Source organism: Lepisosteus oculatus, chromosome 1, assembly GCF_040954835.1.
Source record: "Lepisosteus oculatus isolate fLepOcu1 chromosome 1, fLepOcu1.hap2, whole genome shotgun sequence".
In the NCBI taxonomy this organism is placed as follows: Eukaryota; Metazoa; Chordata; class Actinopteri; order Semionotiformes; family Lepisosteidae; genus Lepisosteus; species Lepisosteus oculatus.
The window spans coordinates 34,783,357-34,805,450 of NC_090696.1; the positions used below are offsets into that span (position 1 = coordinate 34,783,357).

The window sequence follows — 22,094 nt, forward strand, 5'->3', positions numbered from 1 at the left end:
CCAAAATTACACTCAGTATTCTAGCACCTAGCAACAAAGGATGCAGCCAATAGCAGACAGGTTTGAAATGATCTAATTCAACTAGCAGAATAACGTTGGCACCTGCTCGCTGCACATACAAGTGATTAAACCAGCTGTGTAACTAACTTTATTACCACAGGAATGGGACCTTCTAAACACCATCCAGTAATAAAATGCCAAAAATAGAATGTACAACCCTGCATTAAGTGATCCTCAGTAAATGCCTTCCTACTAATCATACAGTCAAAACCCTAAGTACTGTATGGAGTTCTGGAACTTGACATGGATGTATTTAAAGATGGACGATTGCCTAATTCTATGGCTAGAAGGCACCAATTTTGTTTATGAATTGAAAATAGCACAAATACATTAGTCTTATAGTAGATGAAAGCTCAGCATGGGTAAGATTAAGTCTCAAGTTCTTTTGGAAAACAAAGAATTTTGATTAAACATCACACAACGTGCCCAGTTGTGGTTAATACACAGTGTTAATTTAGTCAATGTAAATGATGCCTAAAATGTTAATCAATGACTGGTTTTTAATTTTAGTTTACAAATGAGAAAGGGCTTGTGAAAATAATCCACAATGATTACTAAATTGCTTAGAATTTTTGATTGCATTAAGACAAGACAAAAAGACCCATTTGACTCAAACTCGTACTGAAATGAAATTCATCACATGAGGTTCACTGCTTGCACATTTACCTTCTGTCTGGCAAATAACAGGCTAGCACAACATGCAATATTATGGCATCAAAAGAGTTGGTTAATAATATACTAGTGAGTTAAATGAATGCCAAGTATACATTACTTGTCCTGTCCAGTAGTAATAATATTTTCAAGTAACACATTCAGTAATTGCAAATTCAGTATTGATAGGAACTGCTACTGAATAAAATTGTAATAATTTTGCACTGAAACATTGAAAAAAGTAACTTTACAAAAAAAATAGATTTTCTTATTAGGAAAGACTCATGTGATGTCTCTGAACAAGATTATTTATTAACAACAATTATTGCACTTTGAACTAAATTCCCCGATTAAAATGTGACAAAACCCAATTCTATTTTGGTTGACAAAAGGAAGACTACACTCAAAATGCAATTGACCTGACTAAATGTGGGTGACTAGAAAGTGACCAACAGACACTTTAGTTTACTAAGACTGTGACTCAATCAAAAATTGGTGACTAAATTAACACTGCTAATACCTGATATTCAATTAAATTCAAAATACTTTATTCATTCCCAAGAGGGACAATTTAAGATACTGATTATGTCCCAAGTGACCTTAAACTGAATTGCCATTTACAATTTGTAAATCTTAGCTATTCTTGTTCTAGCTCCAGGCTGTTCTCTTTTGTCTTGAATGGTACAGCATGAAAGCTGTGGTCTTCTCTACACTAGCAGAAAGGAAATAGAGAATCAGCAATGACACGAAGGGTCACTACGAACCCTTTCCACCCTGCCAGGACGCGTTACCTTGTATGGAGAAATGTGTGTATCGGAGGGAAATGCCAGCATTCCCATCACCTGTCGGACCTCATCCAGCTGGCCCCCCTCTGCCTGGCTGAAGTGTTTCCTTGCATGCCTGGGAAAAATAAAATACTTGGTTCATATTGTTCAAAAACCAGAGTGTATCCATGCAGACATTTGACCAGCACTAAAATGAAAATGTAACATCACTCAGATCATGACTCGTATAAATACAGTTGGATAAGGTATAAAGAAATACTGTTTACTCGTCGCTAAATGTCTTCTTACATACATGGCTTGTGGTGCTGGATTCTGATGATCACAACAGCAGTGTTTGAATAAAGCACAATTCAAAATGCATTAGGTCCTTTCCCGATAGCAGCCTAGGTTTAGTATGGTTTATCAATACATTACAGGCCTCATTAACTAAATGGTTATGTAAATTAAGCACAGAAAATGTTTTGTGTGTTAACAGCAGAATCCAATAGCAGTGTGCAACATGGCACTTGGAATGCTGCACATGTAAAAAAGCATTGTGCTGGAGTTTATTTATAAGGATTGAGTTAATGGAAATAAATGAAAATGATGTTGCCAAACACTTGCATGAAGGTAATTAATATGCAAATGGTAGTCACCAAGATAAATTAATGTCTCTGCACACCTTTGTACATATAAAAAAAATGATTATAATGGAAAAGCAAAAATTAGGCACAGTGGCTGCAGAGTCCTAGCACAAACTGGTTAGGGATGAAGGGTCAGTGAGAGGACATTTTCAGACCAAGCAGATGTTAAGGATATATTAGGAAGAGGGGATTATGGGATCCACAATGGCCTTGCATGAGGTCCGGTTAGATTTCATGTGGTCAGATATGAAATCCTGCTATCATGGCAACAGGCAGAACTACAACTGGTCAACAATGAAGGGCAGTCAGATAATTGGTCTCCCAAGAAGTGCCTGTATCTTACAACAGATTACCCAACTATAAATAATTTAGCATCACAATGAAGTAAATGCCATCAAATAGGAGGAGCTGAAAAGTAACTCTCAAATTTGCTCAATGGTATCCATAACTTCAGCAGCAAGCCAAATGAAGATAACCAAGACTTTCCTAGCCATGGCAGACAGACTATCAACAGTAGATAAATCATTCAGATGTGTCTTTGTAATGGTGTTGCATTTTGGGACCAATAAAACCCTGTAGTGTGGCATGAGGAGTGATGCAGCAAGTATAATAAGCAAATTAAGTAAATCATCAGATTATGAAAGATCTTTAAATGTAAAACAAATTCACATGAGGGCCGTTTTTCTTGAAAGGCTCTGTACAAAATAAATTAATCTGAGTTTGCAAATTTCTAAGACATTCACCAAGTTGTAGCAGTAACTTCACATACAGAGAACATAAGAGAGATGCGTTGTGCAGTTTTTACAGGAGTGGTTTACTTGCAGGACTTCCAAGTTACTCGAGGTGCTGCCTCACCATTATCCAGCCTAGTCAGGGGAGGAGAAAAATGATCAGCTCTGATCAGGTGGGTATTTATTGAATAGGTGGAACTAAAAAGCACAAACTCCCTTTGAAACCTGGAACATTCACACTCTGATGAGCCAAGAGAACTGCCAAAGTAAAAAAAACAACAACTTCACTGAAGACCTACACAAAAGTGAAGTGGACTCAATTATTTAATTTTTCTTTAATGCCAATCCCTAGAATGCAGATTAAAGAGGATGGTGTAGGCAAGACCAACCACAATTCCCTACTCCAATTGAGGATGTGCTCTTTGAATGACTTCTCAACTTCTAACATGTGCTTTCAGCTTCCTAACCATGACAAAACTGGCAGGATGCACTCTAGATCAAAACAAGCACTAATATTTTACATGACATTTAAAAGATAAGACAAGTGATAAGAGGCGTGTGTGGGGATATTGAGCATTGCATCTAAAAGTAAGACAGCACAACCTATAACAAAGTGACACTAGTGGTAAACAGAAACATCTCTTTTGGCTCTTTTGCCTCATAAGAAACTCACGCCATGAACTATGCTGGTAAAGGTTAAAGGGCACACAGTCTACATGGTCTCCTCAAAAATTCTTGATGCTCCAAGAACAGACAGGAATTGGTTTGATAGAAACTACAGACGGATCCAGAAACTACTGAATACCAAAACCCCCAGTGTAAAGTGCCCTACCTCAAGGCTCCAAGACCTGTGGGAAGAAATAAGCACAGCAAACATCCGTTTTCCAGAAGAAATGAGAAGTGGAAAATAAACGTTGGCAATATAATTAAAATTCAGCACTTGCAGTCACATAAATACTACCAATTCTATAAAGCACTCGATGGATGCATTGTTGGCAGGCACCCAGCAAGGACAGAAGGTCTCTCTTTTATTAATTTTATGTAATTGGTCAAGCTCATTCAAAAATTGTGTCAATAAAACCATTAAAATGTAATTGTACATAAAAGCCAAGTGGTTTTATTGAAGGCTGTGGCTTGATGGCCATGAGCTTTAGTCTCGGACAATTACAAGTATATTGAATACCACCATGTTTTATATGTGACCTTTGTTGACCTTATTAAGCCTTTTTGACACTCTGCAGAGACCGTCTATGGAAACTACTTAAAATGCCTGGGCATCCAGTCAGGATCCAGGATAAAATCACAATTTCATGATGGTATGACAAGTAGGTTTTACCTTCTTCAGGCCAATCAGGACCATTTAATTATACAAATGGGGTAAAAATGTCCTACCTACAAGTATAAAATGGCTCCAATAGCAGAAGTAGTGATCCAGACCGAATCTACTTCATTTACATGCCAAGATTCTCATCAGGGAGATTGCAGGACATGAACTCCAGTATACTAATGACTGTGTGCTCACTGATAATATTGAAGGGGACACAGAACTGCTAACCAGCTCTTGTTAATTCATCTACTTTTGGATTTCATTATAGGCCTTAAGAAAACAGAGGTCACATAGCATCCAGCTCCAGGGAGTAATGGTATTGGAGCAAGGATCCTGCCTGACCAGCAGCAACATAGCTAAGTCAGTTAGGTCACTTTTCTGGTAAGCACAGAGACAAATTGTAGCAGTCTGCATCAAAAGATCTGAAAAATAAGCACAGCTTCATCAGCTACTGTCCACTTCAAGAGCTACAGAAAATTACCTTAAGGATAAAGTGTTGTGTTTACAGAGAAATTAGCACCACTATTCATTACTGGGACCCCTTACTTCACCTTCACTTTTACACCAACAGACTCCAATAAAGACACCTGAGAAGCTTAATGGGGATTGAATGACAAAACAGAGAACAAACTGTACTCTGGCACTTTAGTCTGTGCTCTGGGATCTCTAAGTACAGTACTGCCACCTCCATAAGACAAGCTTTTACAACCGACATCATTTTAAAGACATCTTTAAAACTGACTTGAAGTGTAAAACAATGGATCAATATATGGAGCTTCACAATTTGCTGTGAAAGCCTTCAGTATAGTATCATGTTCTTCTGCTTGAGATAAAAACAGAGAAAGACAATAGACAACTAAATACTACCAGTTATATAAAGGTTGTGGAACCTGCTCAAATCAAAACTAATTTAGCAACAACTAGCATTTCCAAGAAACTAAAGGAGATACTTATTGAAGATCATCATCGATCTTCAATCTGAACAAATATCAGAGCGCCACTCCTTAGACAGTGAGTAACTCTGCTGAGCTAAATAACCAGTATTCTGTAGGGATTATTGGTAGTAACCAAAAGTCTTCAACAGAACATACCAAGTTAACTAGCCTCCACCTGTGTTAAATTGTGGCGAATCAATTCAATTCAATTTGAATTCCTGTATATTCTCTCAACTGGTTAGTGCATTTCAAAGCAACAAGTCAACCATGTGCACCCACAAGATTTCCAAAGCAATTCAGGACAACGTTTTGGAAACGCACAAAAATCCGAGGATGGGTATAAAAAAAAAAAATCAAAGGCCTTGAATGTGCCTTGCAGAACTGTCAAGATGATTATTAAGTGGAAGGTGTGCGGCACCACCAAGACCCTGCCAAATCTTCCATCCCTCTAAACCGGATGGTCGAGCAAGAAGGAAACTGATCAGAGAGGCTACCAAGAGGCCAATGACAACTTTGAAAGAGCTACAGGCTTTTACAGCCTTGATTGGTCAAAGTGTACCTGTGACAACAACAGCATCTCAAGTAATCCATAAATCTGCCTTATATGGTAAGATGGCAAGAAGGAAGCCATTTCTGTAAAAAACAGCAACAAAACTTTTAAATGATACTGAAAAAAAATGCCAGAAAGTTTTGAGCTTTGACAAAGCTAAAATGGAACTTTTGGCCCACGTTTAGGGCCAAACCTATCGAGCACATCACCAAAAGAACACCAGCTCTACTGTGAAGAATAGAAGAGGCAGCATCTTATGGGAATGGTTATGGGAATGTTTCTCATCAACAGGGACTGGGGCTCGTGTCAAGACTAAAGGTAAAATAAATGGAGCAAAGTACATAAGTCCTGAGGAAAACCTCTGGCCCTCTGCAAGTAAGCTGAAATTGAGATAAGAGTTCACTTTTCAGCATGACAACAACCCACAGTACACAGCCAAAGCTACACTTGGGTGGCTAACGAACAAAAAGGTCAAATATCCTGGAGTGGCCCAATGCGAGTCCTGACCTAAAGACAATTTGAAATTTGTTGCTTAACTTGAAGGCTGCTGTCCACCAATGCTCTCCAAGGAACCTGACAGAACTTGAAAAGTTTCGAAAAGAATAATAATTGCTAATACTTATATAGCACTTTTCTGGACACTCCACTCAAAGCACTTTACAGGTAATGGGGACTCTCCTCCACCACCACCAATGTGCAGCATCCACCTGGATGATGCGACAACAGCCATAGTGTACCAGAACACTCACCACACATCAACTATTCGCGGGAAGGAGAACACAGTGATGAAGCTAATTCATAGATCGTGATTACACCCCTACTCTTTTTAAGAAACACCTTGGGATTTTTAATGACCACAGAGTCAGGAACTCAGTTTTACGTCTCATCTGAAGGACGGCACTTTTTTTTTTTACAGTATAGTGTTGCCGTCACCATACTGGGGCATTAGGACCCACATTGACCGCAGGGTAAGCACCTCCAGCTGGTCCCATTAACACCTCTTTCAGCAGCAAGCTTAGTTTTTCCCAGGAGGACTCACATCCAGGTACTGACCAGGCTCACACCTGCTTAGCTTCAGTGGGCTGCCAGTTGCGAGATGTAGGGTGATATGGCTGCTAGCAAAAATGCTCAAATGTTGCCAAATCTAGGTGTGCAAGGTGGAAAAGAGATATCCCAACAGACTCACAAAATATTCATTTAAAAGGCACAAAAAAATGAAATAAAAAGTTCAAGGGTGGTGCATATTCTCTATAGACACTATAGGGTAATGGGGGATCATTCATTAAGTTTCTGAAACACTACAGATGCAACTGGTCCATCACAGTGCTAATGTTTCAAAAATAAGTCTTTCACCACTGTTTGGTGAATGTAGCTCCATGCTGGTAAAATATATTGGCAAATGTACAAAATACAAGTGGAGCTATGCAAAATGGCACTTTTCATTTCTTCTCAATATTAAAAGCACGTTTCTGGACCCTATTAATAGACATTCATGAAAGAACCAAATCATTATAGTGCACATTTTCAGGATTTTAAAGCATTTTCCAAACTCTGAACAGAATAGGGTATAATTAAGTATGCAGTAAAAGGCTATAAAAACATAGCAATTATATTATGCAAGACATTTAATGTAAAGCACATTTACATGAAGGCTGTTTTTCTTGATAGTCCCTGTACAAAATGAATTGATCAGGTATTATGAATATCTAAGACATGAAGTCAACAGCTAAACGTTATTCAGGTGGGTAGCTGCATCAGCATGCAAAGGCTGTAAAGGAACAAGTAATAGGTTTATTCCATGCTGAAAAGAGAAGAAAGAAAACAATGTTTTGGCTGCGAGTACACCCGAAGAAGGCTCCACAGCTGAAACGTATTCATCGAAACGTTATTCTTGATTTTGTTTTTTCTTGAAAATGCGCATCTCTTTCTTTTACAACTTGTGTTATCAACATCTGTGTGGTAGAACACCCATCAAAAACGGACAAGCTATGACAAAGGCAAGTTTTTCATTTCTTCAGAACAATTCCTTTTCATTTTTGAGTTTCCAAATGAAGGTAATTTTTACTCAGTTGTATAAATAATTATTTGAGCAGGGAGCTTTGTTAGCATGCATTGGCTGCAAAAGGTACAAGTACAGGTTAACCCACATTAAAATGTGAGAAGCAGAAACATTTTGGCTATCAAGCCCTTTTCAGGTGCCGCACCTGCAGCACTTTCAACTTTACTTGTTCCTAAACAAATTATTAATCCTTAAGAGGCAGCTAAAAGTTATTCCCATCTAACAGCAGCCTCAGGACATTTATTGGAAACTGCCACAGCCATTTTAATCCAGGTGGTAATTTGAAGCCAGATTTAGCAGTTGGTGTTTGAGTGACACTTGAGTACTTTAATTCCTGAAGTGCTCTAGGTTTTTTTTTTATGCTCTATTTTCTTTTATGCATCATTATTCAGTGACTGACACTGGTTCTATTCAGTGAGCTTTTCTTCTTCAAAGCTGCATTTTTTGCTATTTGAGCTGCACACGCCCAGGACTTGGTGCTTCCCAGCAGGCACCCAGGAAAGCTTTCAAAAACTTCTTTAAGCACCAGCTGTGGCTCAACAAAATGTCACATCTCCCCCTTCCCTGCCTTCACAAACCCACTCACTATGTGGCAATAGCTTCCTAATGCATGTCTGACCTATTTTTTATTAGTATTTTTTTTTTGATGGCACACAGTACTGCAAGACCCTTACAGCTGTCACTTGGCATTTGTATAAAACAATGCCACTGCTTCAGTAGGTATCAGAGACCACTGCAGCATTTAAATAAGAGGCTTGCAGTTCCTTGTTCTTAAGAAATGTCACTTATATTCAGTTTACGCAGGTTTACTTCTCTATTATAACACCATCATTTCACTAGATTGATAATGAAAAGAAAATTCTGACAATGTGGTTTCACTCCTTTTTGTGCACAGGACCATGAAGCTGTAAATCAGAACTGCCTCTGGACATCTGCAGTATTTCAACATTATTTCATGGATTTTTGAAGAATTATCAAATCCACAAAAAACAAAATCTGGCCTTCCTTTCTTTTTGGACCCTTTAGCCTTATGAGAGATGTACAGATTATAATGTTCCCCAAGACTGTTACAGTAAACATGCATTATAATGTAAAAACTAATTATTGAAACCTTAACTTGACAGTTTATCTGGAAAACTAGTAAGACAGAATTAGTTTATAATGTCTAATAAACTATACTGCCAATAATAAAAAGAAATTTGTCATGATAAAATTGTATTTACACTTATAAGTGAAGAATTGTATGTCATACCTGACTGCGTCCATCCTTTTATTCTGGCGGATAAGCTCGATGAACTCTTGAATTCGGAGGCTGAACTCCAGACAGCTCTGGAAGGAAAACTACATATGCAACCACATACATATGCAAAGTAAGAATATGGAGAGAGTACTGTCACTTCCCATGATCCTCCTCCTCACTCAGGGTGGAATCAACATAAAGCAAGGAACAGAGTGAACCTTTTTAATTCAGCTTACAAATATATACTGAAAACACTTCAGGAATACAACACACCACCCAACTTAATTTGTTCTGCATCATTAACTCTTTAATCTATTAAAGATAAATCATTTCACCTTTCCTTCCTGCTTCAATCTTGGATCAATGCTATGTACTGATCCACTGTATCAACAATTTTATCACTACCAATCAGCTGAAGGAAAAGCTGTGTAAATAAAGATCTTATATCAAACACAGCCAAATTACTTCTCTGATCTGCCAGCTTGTTTTCAAACTTGACAGGCAAAAAAATCCCTTTTGCTCATGTAGAACATCTGATTTTAAGTTTTGTCAAAAAAGTACACAAGATGAGATGTCACAGTCAAATCCTAAAGAACAAGATAACTATAGCCTATTTGATGTTCATTTTGAATCTGGGGCCTCATTTCTCAAGTGTCTCAGTATTTGGCTTGAGGAAAAAGTGATTCTTAAACACATGAGTATTGCATCCTAGGCTAGAGAATGTGCCTATGATTAAAGGTAAAGTAAAAATAATATGATGCAAAACGGAGAGGATCAGGAACACATTTGTCTTATGCAATCTTTTACAGAAACTGCAATTTAAAACCTTGCTTTACAGACTCCACAGCTTAGTGAGGGGATAATAGCCAGGGCTCGTACTCTCTTAAAAAAATTGTTTAAGCAGCAACTTCCACTGCTGAAACGGGATTCCAAATTGTAGGAAAGTGGTTTAGACAGAAATGGCTTTCAGGTCATTTTTTTTTTTTTAAAGGCTTCGCATTAAATTTTAAATCTGTAAAATTAGAAACTGAAAAAATAAATATGATCATTTAACACTTTATGTTAAACACATTTAACATTTTCTGACATTTGATGATGCAGAACAAGGCATTTCTGATTAAGCAGCCAATACTAAATTCAAACACAATAGCTGCTCTGCAGTGCTGGAGGACCGAGAGTTTAAAATTGATTCTAATCTGTATTCTTATTACTTTAAAACATTAGAATCAGCTGTGATAAATCACAGCAATTCATAATTATCTAAACAATGTTTCCCCACACTTGCATTGTATTAAAATCAAGAACAGGTACAGTAAGTTGTTGTTTTTTCTCTTGGAACAGGAATATATTTTCCCAGAAAAACTGAATTGTTATATTCGAGATAAAGGGTTATCAACCCATCTCCTGTCTCTTATGGTTTACATTCCAAATGAGCTCTTAGTCAACGACACGTCAATTACTCCAATTATAATTCTTAAGAAGTTGAATGGGATTAGTAATTAGCTCTCAAACCTTGTCTGGGTTTTCCACCTACCCTTATTCAAGGATATGAAATCTCATTAATTGCTGTATTGAAAAAGTTTTTTGGGGGGGGTGTTTGATACATCATTTCAACTTGTGTTTGATCACCTATGAAGAGTTAAGACAGAAATAAGAGCTTGCCACAAAGCCAAGTTGAGGACTGAAAGAATGAATTCCAGTGTGCTAAAATCCATTGCTGCAGCAGAGCGTTTTTGAAACTAAACACTGTTGTGCAGAAAATTAAAAAGGTCTTTAAAAGGTCTAACCAAGCAGGAAGTTCAATTACAGGAATCAATACTCCCAGTGATTAAGAACTCAGCTGGAACAAAAGCTAGGAGAGACAGGGGTCCCTCCAGAACCAGGATTGAGAATCAACTGCTCTCAACTCAACTCGGTTTGCTCCGTCACACAGGCACCAAAAATGTTTGTACACATTCTTTAACATAATAAGACAAATTTGTTGAAGTCTTCTTCTAAAATCAAACTTCTGGTAATGAACTCAAAATATATTACCTTTTTAGAAACTTTACATTTTAGAAAGATGCAGAACAATGTAAGAAACATGACCTCATTTCTACAACTAATTAAATAATGTGCTATAATTTTCCTATTCATTACATACATGAGGTCATTTTATAAATTTAAGTCAGCTGCACTCAGTTTCAAGTTGTCAGTTTGTATTTGTGGTGAATTTGCTGTCCATCTCGTGTCACTTGCAGCCTTTGGAGAAAGGCATTTGTCCAGCACCTAATGACAGCACTAGCTAATTAATTGATCCAAGGACCATATCCTGCCCTTTCTTGATAGAAGCCAGGGTGTCAGCTTCAATAACATAGCTGGGTGGCTCTCGTTAGCCTTCGGGTCCGCCGTTTTCAGATTGAAATGCACTACCATGTAGTTACAATGTTTTTTGGAACATTGTAACCAAGATTGCAAGCAATTTTCTAAATTAGGTCAAACTAGTTCACAACCTAAAATTATAAAATTATAGAATTTGAACGTAACATCACTCGATTTTATTACTCCACTTTTGACTATAATGCCTAATAAATGACGTGTTAACATAAACACCCAAGTCTCTTCTAGCACATCATTCCTGTTTTAAATGTGTAGTTTGTTTTTGCAACCTGCATGCAAAAATCCCACACCTGTCTTCATTTGACAGGTGTTTTTCCTGCCTTTATCTAAATATTTTTTTAAATTGTATTTACTGCCTCTACATTGTTAGCTAATCATCCTAATTTGATATCCAATGCAAACATTGAATAATTTACTACTGTAACAGAATCTAGGTAATTTAAATTGGGAAGAACTGTGGTCCAAATACAGTTCCTTGTGGTACTCCAGTAACTACAACATTAATAGGAATGAAATATTTCATGAGGAACTATATCAAAAGCATTCTGAAACTATAAATACACCTTATCATATGCTCTATGGCTATTCCTTACTGCTGTTGCTTGTCCATAGAACTTTAACAACTTGATTAAGCAAGACTTACGTATTCTAAATCCATGCTGACTATCCCTAGTATCTGTTTTCCATAAGTGATCCTCTAGTTTAGTTCTAATAATTGTTTGAATTATATTACGTGCAACACTAAAATTAGATAGTTCCGTTTTTTCTCAAACTTCTTATGGATGGGCACTCCATTAGCAATTTTCCAACCCATGGCTACTACCTCTTTCTGTGTCAGTGGTTTCTGCACAACAACTGTTTCCTTGAGTACAATTAGTAAGAAACCATCAGGCCCTGGGGATTTTTTGGTGCTTCCTAGTACTCAAATCAGTCCTGCCTCTACTATGCTGTTTCTATTTAATAGTGTCTATCCACTGCCTAAGGCATGTAGCCGACTCTGTTCTTAGAGAACACCTGAATTAAATATTCATTTAGTACTTTGGACACTTCCCTTGTATAATCGATACGTTTCTTGATTATTGTCCCAGACATACTTTACTTCATCCTTTATAATAATTTTGCTGCTGTAGTACACAAAAGAATGGACTATTGCAATGGTGGCTAAATAAGTCATCTTCTTTTGGCCTTTTTAATATTTTTTTTTTACTTGTGCTTACATTTAACTGAAGCCCTCTTCTTTAAAGGGGAACAGCAGTCAAACCAGTTATTAAATCGCAATAACAAAACAAATCCATTGGCGATATTAACTTTTTATACAAATTCTGAATTAAGCCTGAAAGTACTGCAAGTCTCCATATTGTCACAAATGCCAGGACTCACCAATGAGGAGTGTGAGAGTTGTCACAAATTGTGACATGAAGCAGCCCTTCCTGCTCACTAGTCACTGTAATGACTAATGTAATGCGATGTACAGTACGAGCACATAAGTACAGGTTGTGAAACCAACATTTCACAGAAAGTTCCAACGTGATCTGTATGCAGAATTAACAAGTATTTGTCAGCAAAACCATCTCAAATTCAAGAGCAATATTTATCTTGGATTAAAAGATGTATTTACAAGCCTGCTTATTTACAATGCAATAAGTACGCAACACATCAGAAGTCTTGTTGCCTTGTTCTGAACCACAGAACATGATACTGTGCACACCTGGAAATTTTATCTATTTTGTTAGATAAATTGAAGGTTTTACAAGTCACTGTGTACATTTTACTTTTATTGTGGTTTGTAATGCACTCATCAGTGCTGATTCTCTCTAATCCTGAAATATAAAAATAGCTTTACAGTTTCCCTTTAACCGGACAACACAAGCTGACATCTTGCAAGTGAGTGCAGTTTTAAATTAAACATGTACATTTTGTAAGGATCTGCACATTTACAGGATATCTATTCATTGATGCAATCATTTAAAGAAACATATGCTGACTTATCACATGAATTTTGGAATCAATCAAGCTGCTTGCTCTTGAATATACCACAGAACTAAGTCCTGTGAACACAGTTAATACACAGTGTCTCTCTGCTCATTACAAGTAATCAACACTTTTGAATTTTCTCATTGCCATTTACTGTTATGGGAACACCATTTTACCTGTGGTCCTTTGAGCTCTCTAAATAAGCAAAATAAACAAAAATAGACCATTTCCTAGTTTTATATTTTTCCTAGATTCATATCAGAATCCTATAGTTCTGGATTATATTGAAATTAATATAATCCAGAAGTATAATCTGAACTTCAAATTAAAAAGCATAAAAAGGCTTATAAAAGAAATAAGAAACAACTGTGTTACCATATATGAACACAGTAGGGGGTACTGTTTTTGATATACTTGATCTAATAAAAAGCTTTTACCTTCATTTTTCGGAGTCTTGATTTATTGTCGTGGCACCATGCCAAACAGGTGGCTGTTTCCTGTCTTTCCAGAGATTCCTCTACCTCCTTGGCTGTGAGAAACATCTCAATGTTTACTAGATCCTGAAAAAAGGATAAAGTGTAAGTTCCCCATACATGCAAAACATGCAAAATAGGGGAAAGGGGGCTGTAAGTGCAATCAATATTGTATGTGGGGAAACCTCAGAACACTCCAAAGACCAAAATGTCCAGGTGAAAAACTTTCAGCCAAGCTTTTGGCCTCTTAATATGCACTTTGGATGATGGTGGTTTCATTAATCTTTGTTGTTAGAAGAACTTCCATTACAAGGCAGTAAAAAAAAAATCTCCTCAGTTTATCAGTAATTATGTGTATTCACGTATTTACACACAACTCTACAACAGTTTAAAGACTGCTACAGAGGAACATCCCATCTCATAAAATTATAATCAGAGTATGATTTACTGGACAGCTTAGTTTCTTGGCAGGTCCTTCGCTTGCACCGACATACGAAAGACTGCAAGCAACTGAGAATAAACTTTCAGTGCCAATGCAAAACACTGGTTGTACAAGCTTTAGCCCTCTCATGAACACTAATATCACCTTAATATGCACTCTTGTTTTCTTGTCAATTCCAGTTTTACCAACTTCAGAAGCAAAATTTGGTGCAAATCAGAATTATTGGGAAAAACAGGGAACTGCAAATGTACGATAAATACCCAGGCTAAAATAAGCACAGAATGAATATGTATAGATGTCAAAGCAGAACAGGAAGAAACAATGAGAGAAAAAAAAAATTAACTCCAGTAATCAGCATTCTCCTTACATTCTCCTTACATCCCACTAACTCCCACTGTGTAAATCTAGCACAATACACTCAGCAGGAGACAGAATAACTGGAGTCCAAGCACTCTAATCTAGAGAAACCCATATTTATGGTGAAGCGCAGCAAACAAAGAGCAACAGCACATTTATTCAGGAGGTCTGAAGGGACCAACCGCGGCTCCAGCATTTACTCCAGAATATGAGCACAGAAGATGCCCTGCCTCTGGCATCAATATTAAAAAGTTGGCACCAGTATATTGTGAATTTGGATGCAACTGGGTCGTGCAGGAACCAAAAGAGCAAATATTTAACTCCAGATGCTCCAAAAGGGAAAAAAAAACCACACAGATAAAGCAAATATTAAAACTTCACCACCCTGAAGGCATGTCACTCTCAGTTTAAGACTTGTCCCATTATACACTCTTTGCAACCCCTGCGGAAACATTTTACCCTACTTTTTTCTTCATCAAGGTGCCAGAGTTGTTTAAAATTGATTTGGCTACCACACAAGCCCTTTCCTTTGTGTTCACAGAAAGGCATGTCCACGCTTGACAGCCCTGAAATCTCAAATGGCCAAACAGGAAGGGCGAAGGAAAAAAAAAGCCTAGTAACAGCTTTCATCAATCCTTTAATAAAATGCTAGCTGCATCATGGACAACAAGGAAAAAAAACCCAATAAACCAAATCCAAAAGATCGCTGGAGAGCTCACAAGGTTCCAATATGTTATAGGCCAGATATCAAGTGTGCTAATTGAAAAAGGGGAAAATGATTCACTTGAAAGGCTGTGTGTCACCTTGGCCCAGGCACTGGGCTGTAATTGTTTATTCGCAGTTATTATCCACACTAACTCCCTGCCAAACAAGGTAATTATTTTCTAAGAGATGCCATTCTAATGGCATTTTTCTAAAATAAATCAGAAATGTATCACACAATCACAAAACAGAAGGCTCTCAAACATGCAGCAGCAAGTCACCATTGAGACACCTAACTGGGAAAACGGCACATAAATAAAATTAAATGCCCAAAGGTTCGGAATAACATGCATAGAAAAGAGGACAAACCAGTTTTTTTTTCCTTTACATTAGCCTGTTTTTTCTCAATTAACATTAAAGCTACCTCATTGTGGTCTACCAACACTATCACAATGCGCTGAAGTGCACAACTGCTGCTTTTGAAGAATTATACTTAGTTTTAAAACAACAACAAAATCAAAATAACTGAAACACCTGTTGCATACAGTAACGCTCCAGGGGAAAAGGCAGGTTCAACCAGAAATAAAACCCTGAATGTCGGCTTGCAAAGCAAACAAGTAACCTCATGACCAATGCAATGAGAAAAGGTGGAAACTCCGCTGGTCCTGTGCCTATTCCAAGTCTTTTTATTACTCCCACGCACAATTAGGATTAATATGGCACAATGGTTCGCAGAACTGCCTTGCAATACTAGCCTCCTGGGTTCAATTCCAGACCTGGGGGGCCATCAGTGTGGAGTATTTATATTCTCCCTGTGTTCATGTGGGTTTCCTCTAGGTACTCCAGTTCCCCCCCCCCAGTCCAAAAACATACTTTTAGTTTAACTGGCCACGTGACACACTTGCCCCGATGCAAGTATGGACTAGCGTCTCATCCGGGATGTACCATGCCTCGTGCACGTGGCTGGACAGGAAAAGCTCCTCCCACAGCAATGAAGTGGAAGAAACAGTTAGAAAACGGACGGCTGATCACAAGGAATCCAATCTGGCCTTAAAGTCGTTAGGAATATGTGTAACGGAATGCTGTGAAGGAATTAAGAATTCCTAAAAAGGGCAAAGCCACTTCTTGTTATGAAATGTCTTCATGAAAACATTCCTATGTAATACCAGTAGATAATAACTGGTATTTTTTTTTTTAACAGCCTCGAAAACACACTGAACTGCTACAAAAAACAAAAAGAGGCTTTGATTTGACAACAGAGGAAAATTTAGCACTAGATAAGCTTATGTTCCACACGGACATGCAAAGCTACAGAATTTTATCAGATTACAATTTAGATGTCTAAATTCATTAAATCCTTTCACTGAGAAATTCAATATATCCAAACAATGTTCACATACCGTTAAATGCAGAACTAAGTTACTGAAAAACATCTCCTTCAAATGTGACACTAGTATATCTACCTCAAACAGCAGTGTTACTCCAGGTTGTGGAGGCTGTCAGGCACCTGCGGAATGAATTGTGTTCACAGCAATTGTTTTTTTGGAAGTAATATTTTCAAATGTAGTTCATCATAATATGCTTGAAATGTATGACTTTATTTTAATGATTTTGTCATTTTATATGGTTTGTAATGACTGTATACCATTAACTGCAGACAACCTTCTTGACATTTCAGCTTTTAAAAGTTTGCGTTCCCAAACTTTGATCAAAAGATGTCGAGTAATTTTCATATAGAAAATGTAATGAAAAATGGAAATTCATAAACTGGTTTATTGGAGAACTGACACTTTAAGAATAACCTTCCAATTCATTATGCAGTAAAAAGGATTAAATTACAGGAAGCAAGACAGATCATGCAATGGATGTACTGGTTGCAGTTTACACATTTCTTCCAAAGGAGAGACAGGTTATTATCTTAGTTTTCACCCCGATAAGTCAACAAATTCTTATTGTCAATGAAAGCCAGTTATACAGGAGGGCTTTAAGAAAGATGTTCTTTGCTCAGGGGTATAACAGCAACATGCCATCAGAATTCAGCCCACAAGCCTCTGGCCAGGAGTCCAGAACCCTTCCCAGAACTCCAGTACCGGTACAGAACTATATAGGAATAAACCAAGATGAGGCTGATGGACCTAATGGCCTGTGGCCTATCTTATGTTTTAATATTCAACTAAACTGGGATGACTCCTCATAAAAAGTGACTTTCCTGTGAGAACCTCAATGTGAAGTTTTTAAGAAGGGGATTTGAAACCAATAAAACAAAGGGCGTCGGGAACTAAAACTTTGTTTAATCTGGGAAAAAATGATGGAATTACAATGTGGTTTTCAGCTTGAAAATGTGATAAAAACTTGTTTGTTACAAGACAAAATATTTGTATGTTGTAAATGCTAAAGGAGAAGGAACAAAGCTGGTTCGGGATTTTTTTAACTGGAAAAAAAAAAAGATGCTGTAAAATAATGCGTTAAATTGTGAAGTTTGATCCCTCAAATAATTGAATTCAGATTCAGCAAATGCCTCTTTTCCTGATGCACGTCAAATTGCAGATGTGACAACTTGAAAAGAGGCAAGAACCGCTCATATTTCCACTTTAAGCGTTCAATACAAAGCTTGAACTTTCACCATTTGTCATTGTGACAAAACTATAGGCCCCTTATAATGCCAAAAAACCTCTTTATAGCTGGAAGAGGACAAATTGCAACATTCATTTATCTTTAATAGTATGTTTCTTCATACTTACTTCCTTATCATCATAAGTCAGTGCCTGTATTACATCTAATGGACTAGGTTTAGACAGAAAAGAACAATAATACTTAAAGATTAGTGTAATATAAATTCATGCTGCAGTAGTGGTCTCAAACCATTTTGAGTCTAGTTAATTTTGGATTATGTCAACAACAGTGCAAGAACAGTTCCTGAAAAACAGGACAGAGTTTAACACATTTCCCAAAGGGCTCAAAAGTAGTGTAAAAGAGCAACTCTTGCTTGAAGGTTATTCTCTAGTTATTTTAGAGGAAAACAAAAACCCCTTGGGATTTAAACACGATTAAAGCATTTTGCTTATGCAGCACTCACTAACAAGTGTAACTGATAAGGTTTTTAAAAATAATCTACCATGCAGCAATCCAAAAACACACAGCCGATAATTAATTGGCTCTAGCAGTGTCCTCTAACATTTGGTGACACTGGTCATAATATTAGGGTAGATTCAGAAAAGGAAGGCTGGATGGTGAAAATTAGCTAAAGGGCTCTACTAGTACATGTTTCAATTGTGTCTAATCTTCTTAGAATTCTGTTTTTTAATTAACAAAAGGCAGTCTCTTTGTTTAACACAACGAATTACAAGGACACAATACTTCAGTGAAATAAGTGATTTTCAAGAATGCAGCGTTACAGAACAGACCAATGAATGCACCTTTCTGCAAATGCCATTTCAGAAAAAGAAAGGTTTCATATTTCAGAATGAGAAGGGGAATAAGTTAATTTCAGCAGATTTAAGGTTAAAATAAATGCTTGAGGAGAAAACACATTCCAGACATGACAACAGAATACACAAGAGGACCTGGATGACTGCAAGGAAAAATCACACACTGTTCTGGTACTTGAAAATCAAGTTCTCACTGAAGTGCGATTTCTCCACTTGGGAATCATGATTCTAACAAATTGCAAGAAGCAGGATTCGAAAACAATTTAATGCCATTCATCACTAAGTGTTGCTAAGGCTATTTAGGTGACGGCTTCTGCTTTTGTGTATCGGTGAAGCTGCAGCCTGACTTCCATCGCAAATAAGATTCCATCATTTGCAATGTCTCAAACACAGCTATAGAAACAACTATCACAGGAATCTGAAAAGCTTTTCTCCAGAAGCTGCAAGAAATATCGAGCAGACAGGTGCTTAGAGAACATGAAAGCAAGCCAAGATCTTCAATGAATATTTCAAATGTAAAAAAAAAAAAAAAAACAACTTTTGCATGAACTTGAAGGAGGAAGTGCAGGAATTCTTAAAGTGGTTCTAAAAGTGTTTTTGAATTTCTTTTCCTAGCCTCGTGGTCTTACGGAGTCATATATTGCAAGTTGTTTCATCTTGAGAATCAGCCCACCTTATCCAATACAGCTGCTCTTGGATCAGTAAACCCTGCGAGTTTCACATTTAACAAAGATATACTGCATACACTAAACACTTGTCATTTTAAAAATTGTCTATATACTTCTATAGTATCAATGAAACATCTTATGGGTGACACCCTTCACTGTTTTTAGAATCTGTGGCAACATACACCATCCTGTCTCAAGACCACTGTAGACAGCAGTAAGTACACTACCACTGTTAATATAAAACATAGGACCCCTAAGGCTTAGAGAGCAGCAATCATCTTGTACGTGCTGCATATTCAAACTGCAGAATGCCGACATGATTAGTGGCATTTGGGTACAGCTAAACTTCAGCGCCACCATCTCTCCACTCTGTTCTAACAAATTTGTGGATTAAGAAAAGGAAGATCACCTCCTCTGGCAGTTTTCGAAAAGCATTTCTCTCGATTAAGGGTTTCCGCATTCTCATGGGAAACGCCACAAACCTCTCTTATTCAGGACTAAATCAATGATAAATAAATCACAGCAAAGAAACTCATTTTTCTCCAATACTATAGCTATTTGCGTTACTTGAATTTGTTACTATATTGTAGGCTACAGAAATCCCCAGTCCACCTGCTAACATTTGTTTGAAATGGAGAATTGATCCATTATTTTTCTAACTTCCTTAACTAAGAAACCAGTACTACATTGAATTGAGACAGTATGAAATACACTTTAAGGTTTACAAACAAAGGTGATCTGAAAATTTGATTTTGACTCTTCCTACCTGACAGGAAAATAGTTCTTTCAAGAAAAGGGTTAGGTCATGAATGAAAAGTAGTATTTTAATGGAAAGAATATGCATTCATTCAAAGAAGGCTTCTGCTAACAACCCCTAGATGAAAGGACTGGAATTCATTATTAGGAGACCAAATGTCATGATGTTACATCCTGAGAGACGTAGTACTTGTGCTTTTAGTTTTTTTTTTTTATTCTGTTCTGGATGCTAATGACATGCTGAATACATTTTATCATGCAAAAAACTGCCTCAGACATAATTGTGAGATAATAACCTCTAAATGAACCTTATCATCATTCACCTATTGGAATATGGAGATGACCATATTTTAATTTTGTTCTGCCGTTGCGTACAAATTCTGCTAATCTGATTTTTTTAACTAATGCAGATTTTACTAACGAAGCATACCCATTTCAGACTAAAGTGACCAGTACAGATGCACACTAAGGAATCATTGTTGACAGAAAGATGTAATCTTAGCATTTCTATGGACAATACTTTGATTATTCCAAACTGAATATGACAAATGCTTTGTCTATAACGACTGCTTCATTTAGAAAATAAATCCGAAGATAGAAGCCATGAATGTTTCAAAGGTATCTCATCTGTGTGGCCAGACAGCAGTAAAATCTTATATCTCTTCTGGGCCTGCATAAGTGTTACTCATGAACGGCCAATCTCAATAAGCTGTAAAAACAATGTGCAAGGCCTCTTCTTTTTTGTTCTTTTCACCCCTCTCCTCCTGTTCCACTACTTCAGGTTCCTTTAGGTGAAACTACGAACAGGACATTACCCAGAGGGTGTGCAAAATATATAAGGGAATGATCGTTTATGGTTAAGTCAGGGTCCTCCATGAATAATATTCACTTCTGTGTCTGTGGTGAGAGCAAGAGTCAAAAGAAACTCTACCCCCACCTCAAAACACACACTACTAGCTTTCCACTTATAATTAATGATGTATATCAGCTCTGTAGATTAAGCAGACCCAATGTTTGTACAGTTGCTTTTTCAGGGAGGATGCAGTTACCAGACAGGGCACAACAGGTTTGCTGTAGCAAAGACCAAGACTCTGCAGAGAGCGGAATGAAGTCAACATGATCAGAATGCAGCTGCTGGCGATCTTAAACGACAGACTGAGCCAACAGATTATTTGAGGGAAGATGGAGTAAACCTGTTCCCCTACTGGAGTGAACCTTTCCAAAAAGGAATGGAGGACTTAAAGCAACAGACCACTAATGCAGAATATCAAGCACCACGTCTGCTTCAAACTTTTACGGTATTGTCACAAACCTGGTAATAGATACACTGCAGAATAAATAAAATAGTTTTGTATAAGAACTTAACATACAAAATATGTTTTAAAGACAACCCTTTTAACCCACTCATTCTGCAGACTGTTTCAGTTGGAAAAACCTGAAATGCGGGTAATCAAATCCAAAATGATCAAGAGGCCTTCAGTTATTTCTAAATGTAACTCGCTCTAAATTCAGAAGTGTTGATATAATTTTTTAAAGGGCACAACACTACAGATTTTTTTGCCATTTATTAAATAACTCCCCCCCCCCCCCCATTTTTTAAATTGAACTGCTGCTATGTTGTCCTACACCAGCCCAACTACATTGTATCACTTAAAATCTTACACTGTGAATATGGCGCAACTTAATTACGGTTCTGTTCGATTGCAATGCTTGCATCTGCAAATTTCACATTCATTAAATTTCCAGCAATCATTTTACTTTACTGAATACAAATCTGACCTTTACTGCTTTACCCTTATTTTTTCTGCAAGACATTTAGCTGTAATTGGCAGAGAAGATGGCTATAATGCAATTGCTGCAAGTTGGTAGCTCCAGATAAAAGCTTTCAACAAATATTACAGCGAAAATTTTCTTCTCTCAAATTAGAGCAATTTTTCATATTAATGTCAGGTTA

At 37.2% G+C, this 22,094-nt stretch overlaps 1 protein-coding gene across 2 annotated transcripts in view; it reads right to left on the bottom strand.

Annotated features, from left to right (window-relative positions):
* maea (macrophage erythroblast attacher, E3 ubiquitin ligase) overlaps positions 1-22,094 on the bottom strand; it is a 44,316-nt gene that overhangs the window by 2,639 nt on the left and 19,583 nt on the right. The window contains exons 4-6 of one of the 2 annotated variants that reach the window (XM_015344978.2): positions 13,752-13,874; positions 8,974-9,062; positions 1,503-1,611 (exon numbers count right to left, since the gene is read on the bottom strand). In XM_015344978.2, the coding sequence (XP_015200464.1) occupies positions 1,503-1,611; positions 8,974-9,062; positions 13,752-13,874 (321 nt within the window). The remainder of the gene's footprint in view (positions 1-1,502; positions 1,612-8,973; positions 9,063-13,751; positions 13,875-22,094) is intronic. The other variant, XM_006629640.3, reaches the window with a different exon arrangement.